At 40.5% G+C, this 15810-nt stretch overlaps 1 protein-coding gene across 1 annotated transcript in view; it reads left to right on the forward strand.

Moving 5' to 3' along the window:
- The first annotated feature begins 396 nt into the window (after positions 1-396).
- The window catches only part of RPS6KA3 (ribosomal protein S6 kinase A3), a 110202-nt gene continuing 94788 nt past the window's right edge, over positions 397-15810 (forward strand). Inside the window, exon 1 of the mRNA XM_060002221.1 lies at positions 397-503. Within this exon, the coding sequence (XP_059858204.1) occupies positions 435-503 (69 nt within the window). The 5' untranslated portion in view covers positions 397-434. The remainder of the gene's footprint in view (positions 504-15810) is intronic.

The following is a 15810-nucleotide window of genomic DNA, read 5'->3' on the forward strand; positions in this document are numbered from 1 at the left end:
CGGGTGCGCGCGGCGGTGGCGGCGACGGCCGAGCCTCGCTCTGAGAGACAGGTATCGCTTAGGCGCCATGTTGTGAGCGGAAGTAGCGGAGCGCGCGGGGGCTGCTGTTCTGCTGGGAGCGGGCGCGGGAACCGGCGGGGGGGCGGAGCTGTAGTCCCGGCGGCGGAAGGAGGAGAGGAAGAAAGGGGCGAGACCCGGTGCCCGGCAGCGGCGCGAGGCTCTCGCTCGGCGCGCGGGCGTCTCCAGCCGGGCGCGCGGCGTTCGAGGGTCGGTGTCGGCGCCGAGCCCTCTCCCGGGCAGCCGCCGCTACTGCTGCTGCTGCTGCTGCTGCTGCCGCCACTGCTGCCGTGTGGCTCGGGCGGCGACGGAGCGGGGCCGGCCGCGGGGCGGGCGGGGAGGGAGGAGGCGGTGAAGGCGGCGGGCCGGGGGGGAAGATGCCGCTGGCGCAGCTGGCGGACCCGTGGCAGAAGATGGCTGTGGAGAGCCCGTCCGACAGCGCTGAGGTGAGTGCAGCCGAGCGGCCGGGGCCGGCGCGCCCCTCCCCGCGCCCCCGCCAGTTCGCTCCCCTCCCGGGAGCCGACCACTCGGCCCCTTCCTCTGCCGGTCGCGTCTCCCCTTGGTTCGGGATTCCGGTTTGGATAGTTGGGGTTGATCTATTTGCCCTTCTGTTCCTCCCACCCGCACTCTCCCCTCCCTTTCCTCCCTCGGGGGGCTGTGGTGTGGTGGCGCGTGGGGTTTGGAGTGGGCGCCGGGGCTCTGCAAGAAGCCGATTTTCATCAACTTTGCGTGGGGGGAGCGGGAGGCGCAGCGGGGGCTGGCGAGGAGTTGGGAAGTTTGGCCCTGCCTGGTCGGGGGCTTCCCTGGACCCCGGTGACTTTGGGGGATGCGGGAGGGGTGTGGATTGGGTTCGCTGGGGAGAGGGGACTCTCGAGCCCGGCCGGGGGAGGGGGTTGCCCCGGGGAGCCGGGCGCGCGGGGGCAGGAACGGCCCAGGGCAGGGGTGGCGACCTGTGAGGGTTTCGGGTAAGGGGTGCGGGACAGCCAAGGGTTTCTGCCCCCCCCATCTGCCGCAGCGGTTTCTGCTGCTGTAAGGGAGAGAGTGGAAGCCTGAGGTCCTCCACCACCACCCCCCGCCCCGTTTCTGAGGTCCCTGAGCTCGAGGACCCCGTCCCTGCGAGTTTAACTTGAGTTTCCTGTCCATGGAGGTGAGAGGGTGGTATTCAAGGAGATCAGCGGCCGCAGTAAAGGGGTTTCTGGTTTTCCTTGTCCGCGATCTGGTGACCGTCCCTGAGATACCCACCCGAGTGACCCAAACACTATACCTAAACAGGGCAAAACAGAATTCGCCCGACTCTTCGCAGCCGCCCCTGTCCCAGAACCAACTCGGGGTCTGCGAAAATAATCCAGACAAGACCCATTCCAGGGCATCAGCGCTCCTCTCCGGAGCGGAAAATCAATTCCTGATGGTGGCGCGTCTGTGATTCTTCCTTCTTGACTTTTTGCTGTCTTCTATTCCCCACAGCGGACTTTGGGGGATTACAGGATGATAGGCTGCGTGTGTGTAATAGTTACTGAGCGAGTGACCCCATTTCTGGAAAGCATGACTGAAGCGCGGGGGTGGAATGGGGCAGGCTCTGATGAGTGGTGTACTTGGCGGCAGCCGCTGCCCTGCCGGCCTCCGCAGTGTGAGAGGTGGATAGGGTTACTGGTTACGTCAGTAAGACCGAGGCTCAGTTTGATCTGAGATGCGGGACACTTGCATTCTCGGGTAGAATGGAGGGGGAGGCGGACGGGGATCAGTTCAAATCACTTTGCACTTTTTCCCTAGTCACCTCCGCTGCTGTATAAAATGTTTACTTGCTCTCTCTTTATCGCATGCAGAATTGTAATAGTGCTTACGGTTGGTGCTTAGTATTTTGCGACTTGGATCATATTTTTAAAACCTAAACGAAACGCTGCTCTTCAATAGAAAACACATTAATAGATGTTTCCTGAAAAAAAAAAATTTAAAGGAAATCTACGAGAATTTCATTTAAAATTGTTAGCCAGTCTAATACTGTGAATTTTTTGTAAGAAAATCAAATTTAGAATGTTTAATCATCTTTGGAATTGGATAGTATGAAACATAGTGCTCCCGGGGCTCTTTTCATTCATTTTTTTCCTTCAGAAAAATTTTTGCATTAAGTAATATAGCTAAAAGGTTATATTAAGTAATATAGCTAAAATGTGTTCTCAGAGTGCCGACCTTGTGGAAAGAAATTGAATTCGCTTTGAGCCTGATTTTTAAATGCAAACGTTAACATTTGCAACTCGTAATCAGTCCACACTTCTGCTTGGCACGCATCAGTGTGTTAAAAAAAAAGTCATTTAAAATTCCACCTGATCCTTTTTCTATATAGCATACAATTGGATAAAGAAAGCACAAAGCTAATGTTTATTTAGCACTTACTATATGCCAGATACTGTGCTCATGCTATTTCATTTTATCCTTCCTATGACCCAACAGAGTAGGATTATGGTCCCCATTGTTACAGATTAAGAAACTGATCTCAAAAGTTAAGGGCACAAAGATTATAAATAGTAAATGGCAGAGCCATAATTCAGAGCCAGATGGATATAATTCATGTGCTTTGCTTTATGCTAGGGTAGCTGTTTCAAATCTTTTGTGGAAAAAAATCAGTATAAATAAGTAAACCGGTAGTTAGAGGTCAAGTATTTTTCAAAAACAATTATGGTATTATAAGATATCTCATTTGTTAAAGCCTGGTTATTTCAGTTACTGTCATGGTTTCCAGAACCTGGCAGATAGGTTCCCACAATTTGCCATTTTCAAGTAATTTTCTTGATATTCTGGCATAAGGTATGTCAGTCAGAGCCAGTGTTGCCTAGATTTATTAAAATTAGATTTTAACAAATTGCCTTTAGATATTTATTGCCTTTGGTTGTTCAGCTGTTTCAAGTAAATTACTTCTGATGCAAATTTGGAAATACTGAAACCAGTAAGGAAAAGGTTGAAAATTTTCATTTGGAAGTCTGATATTGAACTTAGTATTATGCTTAGCATTATGCCATCTCCTCCTCAGTAAGTTCTTATCAGTGAATAGTTAGTTGTATTTTACGATTTTTAAAAAATAGTCATTTGAGTAAAAACACCAGATTGTTTCTCTTCAGGCTAAAAGATTTCAGGGTTGATCTCTATAGAAATTTACATTTATGGTCTCTTCCCTAGGAGACTGTGAATTCTTCAAAGCTGAGACTTCTTTTTTTTCTCTGTATCCTCAGCTCTTAACACAGTGCCTGGCGCATACATAGTATAGGCCCCCTAGATGACCGACGAATTAATTATGAAGGTCAGGAATAGGGTAATTATCAATTTTATCTCTGTTCTTATCATTTTAATCTTACATTGAAATATGAGCAATCTTAAAAGAACTGAGTACCTCACTAAAAGTACAGGCAGTTTCTTCATTCCTTTACATGTCTTCTTGACCTCACATGGGTCTCATGGTGCTCAAAACAAAAAAACCCTTGTGGTTGAACTCAAACATGGGTCAAAACATGATAGGCTAGAACTATGCCAAATGTTTAAAGAAGCAAATTTAGAATAATAAAGGAAGTACTATGTGAGCAAAGTCAAGGTTGGTACAAGATTAAAAACAAAATAGCTTCCTAAATAGTCCAGGTGAATTCAGAACTCTTTAATGAGTTAAAGACGCTAGTGTGTTTTTGAATATTTGACTGTTTAGGAGATGGATATCCAGGAATTGTGGCTATTCTTTTCTACAAACTCTTGCCACTGCTATTAGGGACATTTACTGGATCATAAACCTGACCTAAAGTGACACCTTTTTCTCATTTTTAGTAAAGATATATTATAGTAAATGTAAATATGAACAATTTTCAAAAATAATAAAATTAAGGAGGTTCTTTTTGCTTTATAGAAATGTGTTATGTAAAAATAGTTACCTCGAATTCCTTTAAATGACAAGTTCCATAGTGCATTGAAAAATATTAACTGTATAAATATTTTATTTATAAAAAATGAGACCCTTGTTTTGGAAACCATCTTCAGTGGGTGTGCAACCATTTTTAACCTCAAAGATTTTATTGGATTCTGTAATATTTCCACTGTATCAATATCAGGTTTCTTATGTTTCATCTGTAGGGAAAAACATTCTATTAAAGTGTGATCTTTGATTTTGAAAAAATAATGTTTTATTAAGTTTCTTTTCCTTTTCCTGTTTCATTTTTACCACCTTTCAGGTTTTTTTCTTTCCCCCAAGTGAAGATCTGAGGAGAGGACAGGTATTGTTACATGTCAACTGTCGAGTAACTGTGACACATTATTGAACACTTTGTTGTTTTCAGTGATTATAATATCAGTTTTTGTTAAACTAGAATTTAGGAAGGTTTGCGTTATTTTGGAAGCTTGATCCTATACTGATGGGGTTAATCCAAAACGAGAAACTTCTTTGATACATTTAAATTTTAAGATAAAAAGGGAAACTTATCCAGTTAAAGAAACAAGTATAGGCAGACTTTGCCTTTTCATTAGTATGTTTCTGGAAATCACAATGAGTATGTCTTATTTTTATATAAGAAGAGTGGCATAATTGGGATGTGCACTCTTGACCAAGGACATGACATTCAGTAAATTATAGAATGATCAAAAATATAGCAGATCGGGCTTCCCTGGTGGCGCAGTGGTTGAGAGTCCGCCTGCTGATGCAGGGGACACGGGTTTGTGCCCTGGTCCGGGAAGATCCCACATGCCGCAGAGTGGCTGGGCCTGTGAGCCATGGCCGCTGAGCCTGCGCGTCCGGAGCCTGTGCTCCGCAACGGGAGAGGCCACAATAGTGAGAGGCCCGCGTACCACAAAAAAATAAAATAAATATATATATATATATATATATATATATATAGCAGATCATTTCTCAGAAGTCTGAATTGCAGAAGAGTTGTTCTAAAGATTTTTTTAAATTTATCATCCACTAAAAAATTTATACCATTGTGATCGTTGAGAAGATTTGCTCTAGAGTTCCGTGTTCAGGGACATGTGATCTTCCAGGCTGTGAATGATGGATGACGTCAAGTGGCCCAGTTTGTCCAGTGCAGACTGGATGCTTTAGACCTAGTGGTTCAGATTACAGTGTACAACAGTGACATCTTGGTGGTCTCTTGGTAATGCATGAGTGTGATAGTGCTCAGTTGTTTATGTGTTTTGGTGAATGACGAATTTTAAAGCATTGGAATGCAATCGAGCAAATGTATATTTTACACATCCCGTTCCCCATTTCATGTAATAGAAAGAAAAAACAAGCAGTTGCATTTTAATACTTGGCATTAGATTTATCGCACTCCCCCCCCCCCCATCTTTAGGACTTGATACAGTTTCCTGTGCCTTTCGTTAATCTGGGACAGTTACCAAATCTCAGATACTCTGGTTTTTCAATTTAATACCAAATAGCATAGAAGCAAAGATAAAACAACTGTAAATTTTAATTGTTAAGTAAAATGTGTCAAGTTAACAAAACAAACACAAATATACTATATTCGTTGTATAAAACAGGATAAAATGTATCTGTGTAGAACATAACTATCATTTAATACATTTGGCTATTTTAAGCAAATACATTAGTTACTAGCAATTAAATATTTCAATTTTACTTATTCTACTTTGTGGGATAATTTGGATGTATGGCAAAGTGTTAAAGTACATAAATTTTGGAGCCATGAAGACCTGGGTTTGAGCCCTGTCTCTGCCACTTAATATCTTTGTAATCTTATGCAAGTTATTTAATGTCTCTATGCTTCAACGTCCTAATCTGTAAAATAGGCATGAAAATAATATCTACCTCATGGGGTTGTGGTGAGAATCGAATGATAATATATGTAAAGCACTTGGGTCAGTACATGGTTTGTATTTAATAAATAATAGTTATAATGTATCATCTCTCAAACAGCACTGTCTTAGGAAGTTCTGTGTTTTTCCTCTGGGGTAATTTTTCCAGAATCAAAGAGAACAATTAAAAATGGTTTGTTTGGGGCTTCCCTGGTGGCGCAGTGGTTGAGAGTCCGCCTGCCGATGCAGGGGACATGGGTTCGTGCCCCGGTCCGGGAAGATCCCACATGCCGCGGAGCGGCTGGGCCTGTGAGCCTGCGCGTCAGGAGCCTGTGCTCCGCAACGGGAGAGGCCCACATACCGCAAAAACAAACAAACAAACAAAAAAACAAAAAGAAAAACAAACAAACAAAATGGTTTGTTTGATTGATCTGTTTAAAGAGAACCTTTATAATATCTGAATATAACTGTAAGGGTAAGGTGAACAGAAATCTCTTGAATCTTATCCTTTTTTATATTGTTCCCCTCTTCAATATTGTCTTTAGAGGGGGGAAACACATAAAAAACATTTTGAAGAATATGTGCGGAAGAAGGAAGAAAAGAATGTTCATATTTCAACGTTGCTCAAATTGGAAGCCCTCTCACAGTCCACAGCATGTCATTGTTTAATCAGCAGGGGCTTTTTTCTCTTAGTGATATATAAGATAATAGTATATCTCACACACGATGGTGTCTTATAATTGTTGAAATATGGTATACCCTATATGTCAACCTCTTGAAGGAAGTGTGTCTCTGAAGAAATAAAGTCAATATATAGCATCAATAGGTAGAATTTTAACTTACTTTCTAAAAAGTACCAAAACAAAATGTGCACACCTTTTTATATTTTAGGATCAGTTCTGTTAATTTCATTTTTTAGGGACAGAAATTAATATGGCACACTTCCCTCCCCATTACTATAAACACATTTATTTTGGTTATTAGAATATGCCATGAGTGACTGGCTTTTCCTGTCTAGAAATACAATCCTTTGGTTTTTGTTCTGTTATGTGATACTGGTACTTAAGGAACTTTCAATAGTCCACATGGTATTTTCAACTGAGAAGTCTCTGAAAATTTTCAAAGTGTGTCTGTGCCCCAACAACCATCTTCTCCCTCCAAAAAAACCAAAGGAGCGTGACATAATCAAATAAATTTGGGGATTGTGGAATTAAATGAGATCTGACCAATGTCTTTACTGCATAACATCTTAGAACTTTTAAGATGATAATGTACATGCTGAATCTGCAAAAAGGAAATAGCTCACAGCATTTGAGACTTGATGTCAGCACCCCTTTTTCATGAACCATCTATTGAAGTCTCAGAGGACACAAGTGCTTTGCAGAACACAGTTTTGGAAAGTCTGATAACTACAGTAACATGATCCAGTATTGCCTGGAAACAAGCTGTTAATGTTTAATTGACTGTATCAAATCTTTTTCTCTGTAACTGTCAAACGAGTTTTTGTTTCATTTTGAATTGGAGTCTTTCTAAATTAATTTGTGTAACAATTTTCCATCTTAATAGTGGACTAAAAATTTAAATGCAGTAGTTTAAATAAAAGTTTGAAATAATTTAAACTTTTAAAATTCAGTGTTTTGAAAGGTAATGGTCATATTCTACCTTAATATCAAGCTAATTGCCCCTACTAAATGGCTCCCTCATGGACTTACTCTGTAATTTACTTTTAATATTCATAGTTTTTAAAAACTCTTATCATTTGCTATTTTATGCTGCTGTCAATCTGTCTACTTCTCCCATTCTTTTTTAATTAATTGCTTCAAACTTGAAGTTACTAGAAAACAGCTAGGATTAATGACATTTTGATGCAGCTGTTTTTAACTTGGGAACATTGTTACTTCATCTTTAAAAAAAAGTTTACTTACAGCTTACCAATGATGTAAAATGACTTCCTCACCCTTTTTCTGATCTCTGCCCATTATATACACATACCTCTGGAGTCAGGGGTATTCGAGGGGCGTATTACCTACTAACAAACAGTGATTTTATGCTTCAGCATACCATAACGGAATAGCTCAATTACTGGCATTACCTACTCTGAATATGTACCTTTTTCTCTTGAAGGTATCAGCTAGAAAGGAATGTGAATGAACGAAAGATCAGGAGGCTAGCCTACTGCCCCACCTGGAGTCAGCTCTCCACATTGTCTTTTGGAGGGTATTTTTGTGTTTTGTTTTGTTTTTTCATGAAATAGTGCTAATTGCCAGAATATTAGATGATCCTACATTTATGTGTAAATCCAAAAGCACTTTTATACTTCCTATCAGTCTTCCCCTCTATTAGTATAAATAGAATTACAGCAGTAGCATAACTTAAATCAGATTTTCCCATCTTAACTAATACTCTATCCATGGTTTCTTACATACCTTAAAAATTAATTGTTTTATCCACCATGTTAATTGATTTTTATAATCTTACATATGATGATGATCTCATCTTCATGTCTGACCTGGTCATCTAGATTTCTGTGAGCTTGCGTCTAATCCTTTGGCCCACAAAACTTGTTATAGGAAACTTGGTTCAGCCATTTGATATGTGTTAGAAGCAGATGGCAAATGATAGCCTGAAACAAAAGTTCATTTTGACATTAATAGATTGACGTGCACCTCAAGTGCAATGTTTTGGGAGAAATCTTCACTCCAGAAATCTTGTAGAATCTCTACTAAAAACCTCAGTTACCCAGGATGTTATTTCACTTTTTCACATTTAGGAGCAGAGGAGTCTACCTGAAAAGAATATAAAATAATAGGAAAGATGCACTTAAAAAAAACCCCAGCTTCTAGATGGGTACCATTCAGTAGCCACTAGCCAGCCACATGTGTGGCTACTGAGCACTTGAAATGTGGCCAGTATGGCTGAGAAACTGAATTTTTAAGTTAACTTTAATTAATTTAAATTTTAATAGTCATCTGTGGCTATTGGCTACCACATTGAACAGCACAGTTCTAGATTATAGAATTAGCACAAACTGAACCCTTTTTTCTACACCAGTGTTTTTCAACTCTACCTTTTCTTACTTGTAGTTTGAAATTAATAGGCTAAAGCTTTTTCTAAATGAAAAATATATTTAATATGCTGTTTCAAATTATGTTTAATCAGCTTCGTCTTGTCTCTCTTCTACCCTGAAGATTTTGGTAAGCCCTCCTAAGTGGTACATGCCCCTCAAATAACCATTCTGCACTTTCTACAACTTTACTAACTTTACAGTGACATTTCTCATTCAAGTGATAACATCGAAGCATTGGGGAAATTTAGCTATCAGAATTGGTGCATTTTGTTCACTATACTATGCTAATTAATACTGGGAAAGTAGATTGGTTCATCTTGGAGATTAACATATACTGAATGCCCTCTCTGACTAGACGCTTTGTGTATATCAACTTGAATAAGGTAGATGTAATTAACCTCAACTTACAGGTGAGGAAACTGAAGCCTAGAGAGGTTAAGTAACTTGTTCATGGTTGCACAGCTATTAAGTGGAGGAGGCAGGGTTCAAACACCAGGTCTCGCAGATTGCAATCCCACTGATTTTCCACTAGACTGCCCTGCTTTGGTTGAAAACAGCGTAGAGGTGAGTGACTCGGTCTAGATGACATCTCCTCCTAAGGGCAAAAGGGTCCAGGTGGTTTGTATTGAGCAGATGTTTTCATGGGAACGTACAGGGAGACTTAGAAAAGCAAAATTGATATTACTCTCCAAATACAGCATGGGTAAAATAAGCTTTTGTGAGCTGGCCTGAGAAACAGCATCGTATGTGACATCGTATGGGAAATTTTTTTGAGATTTCTAAACAACTATCTTACAAGTGAGAATTTGAAACAAAAACTACTGTACTTGAAAAAGGGGGTTTGTCCAGATGTAACTTAACACCTCTCCATACAGAAGCCCCTAGGTGTGTGCTTGAGTAACTGTGCTCTGTTTTTTAATTGCAGCTTATTAAATCATTACCTCTTTATATTTGCATCTTCTTTTCAGAAAAATGTATTTGACTTTCCCTCACAGTGCCAGAAAACAGGATGTGGCACAACCTGAAAAAGTTGCCAATTATCTTGCTACAGTAAAAGAAAAGGAAATTTAAAGAAACGTTGATCATTGGTGACTTTTCCCCCCCTTTGGGTTTTTTAATTCTTAGGTTAAATAGCCCTAGTTAATCTTTTTAAAAATTGAGATATGATTTATATACCACAAAATTGTACCCTTGTAAAGTATACAATTCAGTGGTCTTTAGTATATTCACAAAGTTGTGCAACCATCACCACTATCTAGTGCCAGAAGATTTTCATGACCTCCAAAATCCCACACTCATTAGCAGTCACTCCCTATTCCCTCCTTCCCCCAGCCCCTGGCAACTAATAATCTAATTTCTGTCTCTGTAGATTAGCCTATTCTGGACATTTCATGTTAATGGAATCATATGATATGTGGCCTTTGTGTCGACATCATGCACTTAACATAATGTTTTCAGGGTTCATCAGTGTTGTAGCATGTGTCAATGCTTCATTTTTATGGCTGAGTAATCTATTGTGTGGTTATAGCAGTTTTGTTTATCAGTGTATCTGTTGGTGGACATTTGGATTGTTTCCATTTTGGGGGTATTATAAATAATGCTGCTATGAACATTTGTATACAAGCTTTTATGTGAACATGTTTTCAGTTCTCTTGGGTGTTTGCCTAGGAGTGGAATTGCTGTGTCATATGGTAAGTCTATATTTAATATTTTGAGGACCTGCCAAATAGTTTTCCAACTTGTTTGTATCATTTTACATTCGCACCAGCAATGCACGAGGGTTTCAGTTTCTCCACATCCTCACCAACACTTGTTATTGTTTTTTTCATTATAACCACCCTAGTGTGTTTGAAAGTGGTATCTCATTGTGGTTTTGATTTACATTTCTCTAATGACTGGGAATGTGAAGGATGTTTTCATGTGCTTATTGTCTACTTGTATCCATAGTTCTCGTGCTTATTTTGCTGCTGATTTAGGGACTTAAATGGAGTTTCGCTCTAATGCTGATATAGAAGATCCTTATCTGTGTCATGTTATATACATAGTTCTCAGAAAACTTAGTTTCAGTTTGCACTTTTAAAAGATTTCCTTTATTTTTAGATGTGATAAATAAAAAGCTTTTTCTAGAACAATGGCTTTCCAGTTGGGTGAATAGAGCCCTGCTTCACCTGGGCCACACCTTCTCCCAGCCAGAACAGAGTTTCTAGAGGAACACAACAAAGAGTTAAAAGATTAATTATAAAACAAATTATACAAAGAAAGCAAAAATTGAGGCAGTGATATTTTTCCTTACAGTCTCCTCAGTCTTGTTATACTATTCTATAGTTTCTTATTTAAAGCAAGAGTACAGGAATTAATTGAAGGTCAGTCAAAACAAAAAGTCTAGAATCTCTGAAATTAAATATAAGTCAACAAATAAATGAATTTTCAAGGATCCATCTCTTAAAGTGAGATATACAGACGTTTCATTTAAAGTAGTGAAAATGCAAAGCAAAACCCCTGTTGGCCTTCTTTCCTTCAAGTTCCTCCTGGCTCTTGGTATAATTCAAGAAAAATAACTATCACAATGGATGTTGATAGCAGTAAGGGGGGTTACTTAAAGAGAGAAATGTCACAGGCAAGTTAAAAATAAGATTTGCCTTGGATTATTAAAAAGAGGAGCTCAAAATGAGTTTTAAAGGGATCTTTTCCCCCTGGCTGTTCTGAATTTGTGTGGTATAGTACTAGGTGATAATGAATGAGATAGAATTCTTTCCTTTGGAATATTATAGTGTGAAAGTACTGAGGTGGACTGGCAGTTGAATAACATGAAGCAAGCTAAATTAGCCAGGAATGATATAAACATAATCGGAACTTTAGGGGAAAGTTCTGATCTATGATGTCATATAGCAGTTTTCCATAGTGCATTTTTAACCATAATGTGGAAACCTAGAAAATAAATGTCATTACCCCAAACACCCAGTAAAGTTTCTTTTAACACACACACACACACACACACACACACACACACACACACACAGAAAATGTTATTTTCAACATAAAAATTAATCACTTGGTGGAGACTTCTGGTTCTGCCAAGGAGGAGGAGTCCTTTTCCTCCTAGGTCTTCCTTTACAACTAAAACACCTAAGACATCACAGCAAACAAGTACAGGAACACTCTGAAAGGTGGAAATTAGAAAGCAGACTGCCTACAGACTTTGGGATTAAAGGAATGACACAAGTAGTGAGTTCCCTGGGTGTTCTTATTGCCTCCCATATATCCTGGACAGGGTGTTTTAAAAGCCTCCAACCTGGAACCACCAACAGGCGCAGACAAAAAGGGTTCCAAGAAAAGCCTGTTCTCTTTAGCCAGATGACTAAAGAAAGGGTGGGCTAACAACAGTAAACCTTTTTGACAATACCCACCCTACTGTAGCCAAACACCAACAGAAAAACCCCACCCTGCTTCTAAGAAGCAAGTGGCAGTGCTTGTGGCTGGGCAGATCAGGGACCTAATCGCCCCTTCTCCCCTTCGCTGCCTAGCAAAAACAAACAGCACTTTGATTCCCCCTGCTCGGTGACTTTGGCAGGTTGTGCAGGGACCTGATATTCCCTCACCACCACGCCTGTCCCACTCCCTACAGAAGGAGGTGGTGTTCTCACTAGGGTAGTGTCAGTGGGGTCCAGCAGCCAGTTGAGCCTCCACTCCAACCTGGAAGCAATGAGGCATAACAAGGTGGTGTGAGGTAGGACTAGTCCCCACTAAGCCTCCCCCCGCCCTGTGTCAGTGAGGTCCACCCTCACCCAGCATCAACAAGGCAGAACAAGATGGTTGGAGGTGGCCTGGTCAACGCTGCTTGCCCCCTCCGCTGATGCAGTAGGGCCCAGATACCACCTCCATCTGGCATCTACAAGGTGGAACAGAGTGGTAGATGGCAGGGCTGATTGGCACCCCACTTCTCCCTCTCCCCTCTCCTGTTGTCAGCTGGGCCTTTCAGGGAGCTGAAGTCTACCTTGAACTCCGCTGAACTCTGCTGAACTCCACTCTACCCTGCAGCAATGAAGCAGTGTGAGTCAGCCCTCCACTTCCCCTCTTCCTATTGTCAGTAGGGTCTGTCAGGGAGCTGAGCTTGCACCCCTGCTCAGAGGCAATGAGGTGGTATGGGTTGGTGCCCCACTTTCACTGGGAACAAGAGTGAAGCTGAACTTCCATCCCACCCATCTGCAAAAAAGCAATGTGAGTCATTGCTCCACTTTTGCCAGGGTGGTGTTGGCGGAGCCCAGCAGGAAGCTGAACATACACACTCACCCTGCCCTCACACTACACCTCAACTGGTAGACTGCCTGCTAAAAAAGATTAAATAGGATCCAGAGTCTTAAAATCTCCAAAATGTCCATTATACAGCTGAAGTTCACTTACACTAAGACCCAAGAAAATTGCATCATGAATGAGAAAAAAGGCACCAGATACCAGCACGGAGATGCTTCATATATTGGAATTGTCTGACAAGGATTTTAAAACAGCCATCATAAAAATACTTCAGTGAGCAACCACAAACACATTTGAAACAAATGAAAAATTAGTCTCAGAAAAGAAATAAAGTAGAAAATGGACACTTTAGAACCGATAAATGCAATAACTGAAATAAACTTACTACATGGGCTCAATAGAAGAATGGAGGGACTTCCCTGGCAGTCCAGTGGTTAAGACTCTGTGCTTCCACTGCAGGGGGTGCGAGTTCGATCCCTGGTCAGGGAACTAAGATCCCACATGTGGTGCAGCCAAAAAAAAAAAAAAAAATGGAGGTGACTGGAAAGAGTCAATAAAATTGAAGATAGAGCAATAGAAATTACTCAATCTGAATAGCAGAGTAAAAATAAACTGAAAAATAAATGGAGTGTCTCAGGGGCCTGGGAACATTAACAGAAGATTTAATATTCATGTCACCACAGTTTCAGAAGCAGAGAAAAAAGGTGGACTTGAAGAAATAATGCCTGAAATTTCCCCAGTTTGGCAAAAGATGTAAGCCTACAGATTCAAGAAGCTGATTGAACTCCAAATAAGGTAAACTAAAGTAATCCACACCTAGGCACATCAAAATCAAACCTTCGGAAATGTGAAATTGTTTAATGGGTATAGAATTTCAATTTTGCAAGATGAAAAATTCTGGAGATTGGTTGCACAAGAATGTGAATATACTTTTTTTTTTTTTCTGTATGCGGCCCTCTCACTGTTGTGGCCTCTCCCGTTGCGGAGCACAGGCTCCGGACGCGCAGACTCCGGACGCGAAGGCTCAGCGGCCATGGCTCACGGGCCCAGCCGCTCCGCGGCATGCGGGATCTTCCTGGACCAGGGCACGAACCCGCGTCCCCTGCATCAGCAGGCGGACTCTCAACCACTGCGCCACCAGGGAAACCCAATGTGAATATACTTAACATACTGAACTTCATACTAAAAAACAGTTAAGACAGTAAATTTCATGCTAGGTGTATTTTACCACAGTTAAAATTTGTTTCTAAATCAAAGTAAAAGACAAAAAATCTTAAAAGCAGTTAGAACTGAACTATTACCTATAGGGGAATAATAATTCAAATGACAGTAGATCCCACATTAAAAACCATCGAAGCCAGAGGGAAATGGCACACTGTCTTTTAAGTGCTGAAAGAAAAGATCTGCAACCCAGAATTCTATACCCAGTGAAAATATCCTTCTAGCGTGAAGGTGCAATCAAAGCAGTCTCTGGTGAAGGGAAGCTAAGAGAATGTGTCTGTAACAGACCGTGAAGGAATGACTACAGGTCGTTCTTCAAGCAGAAAGGAAATGATAAAAGAAGGATCTGGAACATCAAGAATAACATGAATTCTACACATTCTCTTCCAGAAAATAGAAGAGGAAGCATATCACTACTCATTTTTTGAGGCCAGTATCACCCTGATACCAAAACCTAAAGACAGTACAGAAAAGAAAACTCCACATCAGTATCCCTTAAGAATATAGACACAGAATGCTCAACAAAATATTAGCAAAACAAATCCAGCAACATATAAAAAGAAGTATACAGCATGACCAAGTGGGTTGTATTCCAGGGGTGTAAGACTGGTTCAGTATTCAAAAAATCAATTGATGTAGTCCACCATATTAAAGTTGAATAAAAATATTAATAATGTGCAAAACACATGATTAAAGACATACAGATTGGAAAGGAAGAAATAAAAATGTCTCTATTTGCAAGTGACATGAGGTCTCCAATGGAAATCCCAAGGAATCTACATAAATCTAGAACTGATAAGTGAGTTCAGCAAAGTTGTAAGATACAAGATCAGCATACAAAAATAGTGTTTCTATATACTAGCAATGAATGTGTGGAAACCAAAAGGAAAAACATAGTTCCATTTGTAATTGCTTAAAAAATTTCTCAGGTATAAATCTAACAAAACATGTATAGGGCTTGTGTGCTGAAATCTAAAAAATGTTAAATGAAATCAAAGGTCTAAATAAATGGAGAGGTCTACCATGTTCATACATTAGAAGACACAACATAGTAAAGATGCCAGTTCTCCCCAAATTCTTCTATAGGTTTAACACAACCGTATTCTAAAAGTTATATGCAACGGTAGAGGAACTAAAATATCCAAAACAGGATAAAAATAAAGTGGGAGGAATCACTTTACCCAACTTTTAGACTTACTAAATAGTTTCAGTAATCAAAATCCTGTGGTATTGGTGAAGGGATAAATACATAGATCAGTGGAACAGAATGGAGAGCCCAGAAATAGACCCAAACAAGTACGGCCAACTGATTTTTTTCAAAGATGCAAATGCAATTCAATGAAGGAAAAATAGATAGCATTTTCAACAGTGGTGCTTGGAGCAATTACACACCCATAGGTAAAATAGTGAACCTCAACCTAAACCTCACA

Source organism: Delphinus delphis, chromosome X (genome assembly GCF_949987515.2).
Source record: "Delphinus delphis chromosome X, mDelDel1.2, whole genome shotgun sequence".
Classification (NCBI taxonomy): Eukaryota; Metazoa; Chordata; class Mammalia; order Artiodactyla; family Delphinidae; genus Delphinus; species Delphinus delphis.